At 36.6% G+C, this 2,918-nt stretch overlaps 1 protein-coding gene across 1 annotated transcript; it reads left to right on the top strand.

Moving 5' to 3' along the window:
* The first annotated feature begins 1,645 nt into the window (after positions 1–1,645).
* Positions 1,646–2,707, top strand: LOC132630192 (uncharacterized). Its single transcript, XM_060345773.1, has 3 exons — positions 1,646–1,899; positions 2,008–2,095; positions 2,207–2,707. Exons 1-3 carry the CDS (start codon positions 1,646–1,648, stop codon positions 2,705–2,707), a joined length of 843 nt encoding a protein of 280 aa, XP_060201756.1.
* The last annotated feature ends 211 nt before the right edge of the window (positions 2,708–2,918 follow it).

Below are 2,918 nucleotides of genomic sequence, written 5' to 3'. Positions count from 1 at the left end.
TGAAAGGTTGTAAAAATATGAATTGGCAACGGATCCAGCTCATGGTAACACCATGTACAGTCCATTCAAATCTACCTAGTTATCTACTTATCTTGTATCGCATGCCTCAAATTTGAATCCATTATCTTATATCACATGCTTTAAGTTTTAACAAAAATAAAAGAACCATATCTACCAATCAATAAGATGGACTAGTAAAGTTAAAGGGTAGATGATTGGAAAGTTTTTTTTTTTTTTTTTTTTGTTAGAACTTAATTTAGTTTTAAAAATAACAAAGATAGTTATGAATTGATTAAACAATAAGATACTTCCAGTTAATTATGTCTGTTTGGATCTGTTATGTTTCAATCCCATCTCAATACTACTATGTGCTTGATGTGAGATTTATACAGCCTTGAGCTCTCCCACCTCAATAGCTAACTTTTCGGTGTGGCTCTCTCTGGGTTGTAATAAATGATATCAGAGTTACCTACAGCCATTCGTGCCACCGTGCCATGAATGGTGACGCCAGTATGACAATATTCGTCCGGTGCTAGTAATGTCTAGCGCACAGCCGTCGAGGACGACAGATGCAGAGCATGGTGGTTTGTTATGTTCCAGTCCCACAATCGGTACTTCCATATGTGCTTGATGTGAAATTTATATAGTCTTGGGCTCCCACCTCAATAGCTAGCTTTTGGGTGTGGTTCTCTCTGGGTTGTAACAAATGGTATCAGAGCTACCCACCACCCTCCGTGCCCACCGTGCCATGAATGGTGACGCCGGTATGGCAATGTTCATCCGGTGCTAGTATTCTCTAGCGCACAACCGTAGATGGTTATGTTCCAATCCTACAATCGACGCTACTATATATGCTTGATATGGAATTTATATAGCCTTGCGCTCTTTCACCTCAATATCTAACTTTTGGGGTGTGATTCTCCCTGAATGCAACAGGATCATGAATAACTCAAAGTGTATAAAGGACACATCCATATGATGGTGCTACTAATTTCCGACTGCCGTTCCCATCGAAACATCGTCAAAAATACAAAATTTTCATTAGACTTTTTGTTGAACTTTCAAATAGAAATGTTTTCAACAAGTACTGATCAATTTTATGTAGAAAATTCGTGTTTTATAAGTTGAATAGAAGAAAATCTACCTACAAAAAAAGAAAGTAAATTGATTGTTTGGGTAGCTTATAAATCTTTGGTGAGTGAAATCTTGTTTCCGTTCGTGATTGATAAATCTACATAAAATTAGGAATGTTGTAAAATATATATGAATGTCCATATAGCCTAGGTTTTTCACATGTCCTAAATAAGAATAGGTACATGTACATTTGGTGGCAAGGTACATGTACATTTGGTGGCATGTATGAAATGAAGAAAATGAAGCAACACAAGTTTGATTTTAATTCTTGGTGTTGTCATTGATGACTTCATCAAGAGATTTACCATCTCTATAAATAGATGGTTAAGTTCTCAATTTGAGATATCAACAAGAAGTGAAATATAATCTCTCCCTTCTTTCTACAAAGTTATTAGTTTGCTTCTCTTGTTTATTTCCAATTATATAGTTTTATAACACGTTATCAGCACGAGACTCTACCGTCTCAAGGAATTTTTGAAGGTTAAGGTACTATTTTTATTCTCTCTATTTTATGGCTAACCTTACAAAACTCGAGTTCGTTGCCCTTGATATTTCAGGCAAGAACTACCTATCATGGGTGCTAGATGCTGAAATCCATCTTGATGCTATGGGTCTTGGAGACACCATTAAAGAAAATAATAAAGCATCCAACCAAGAAAATGCCAAGGCTATGATATTCTTGCGTCATCATCTTGATGAGGACCTGAAAATTGAATATCTTACTATTAAGGATCCACTCGTTTTATGGAAAAACTTGAAAGAAAGGTATGACCACCAGAAGATGGTCTTCCTCCCAAAAGCACGATACGAATGGATCAATTTAAGGCTACAAGATTTCAAATCAGTTATGAAGTATAACTCTGAGATGTTCAGAATTACTTCTATATTGACACTATGTGGAGAAAAGATTAGTGATTCTGATAAACTCGAAAAGACGTTCTCCACTTTTCATGCCTCGAATGTGCTCCTGCAGCAGCAATATCGAGAGAAAGGTTTCACAAAGTATTGTGATTTGATTGCCCATTTTCTTGTGGCTGAACAAAATAATGATTTGCTGATGAAAAATCACAAGAATCGACCTACTGGCGCTGCACCACTCCCGGAAGTAAATGAGGTGTATGCCCACTACTCCAGGCGTGGAAAAGGTCGTGGCCCCGGTCGTGGTCATGACAATAGTCGTGGTCGTGATAATAGTCGTGGTCGTGGTCGTGGTCGTGATAATGGTCAAAGAAGAAATTATTTTCCTGGTGTTAATCACTCTTCAAAGAAAAATCACCACCAAAAGGGGAAAAGGAAGGATGATAGGCATGAAGTGCCAGAAGCACGTGGCTTAGAAAATAAATGCTATCGATGTGGTGGAATTGGACACTGGGCACGTACCTGTCGTACGGCAAAACACTTGGTTGAGCTTTATCAAGCATCAATTAAAAGAAAAAAGAAAAATCCCGAAGCTAATTTTATCTCTGAAAATCAAATTGACATCACACACTTGGATGTAGCAGATTTCTTTGAGCACCCTGAACGAAAGATAGATCACTTGATTGGTGATGGTTCTGTGGTTAGAGATGATTAAGTTGTTTATTTTAATTTTTACTAGTCGTAATAGTTGATGAATAAAAGACCATGTGACAGTAGTTGTTTACATGAGTACTATTTTTAATTAGTCTAGATTTAGTCAGTTTGTTATAGTTAGTTATTAATATTTAAAAAAAAAAAAAAAAAAAAACTGGTTTGTCTTGTGACAGTATCCTCTGCTTACTAATTATAAAGGCTCAGTGAGTATT

This window comes from Lycium barbarum, chromosome 3 (assembly GCF_019175385.1).
Source record: "Lycium barbarum isolate Lr01 chromosome 3, ASM1917538v2, whole genome shotgun sequence".
Classification (NCBI taxonomy): domain Eukaryota; kingdom Viridiplantae; phylum Streptophyta; class Magnoliopsida; order Solanales; family Solanaceae; genus Lycium; species Lycium barbarum.
This window is presented reverse-complemented; position numbering and strand designations above follow the sequence as displayed.

Coding starts and splice junctions, on each gene's coding strand:
- LOC132630192 (XM_060345773.1), top strand. CDS start 1,646: ATGGCTAACCTTACAAAACTCGAGTTCGTTGCCCTTGATATTTCAGGC. Junction 1,900..2,007: donor TGGAAAAACTTGAAAGAAAG/GTATGACCACCA, acceptor TGAGATGTTCAG/AATTACTTCTATATTGACAC. Junction 2,096..2,206: donor CCACTTTTCATGCCTCGAAT/GTGCTCCTGCAG, acceptor AAAAATCACAAG/AATCGACCTACTGGCGCTGC.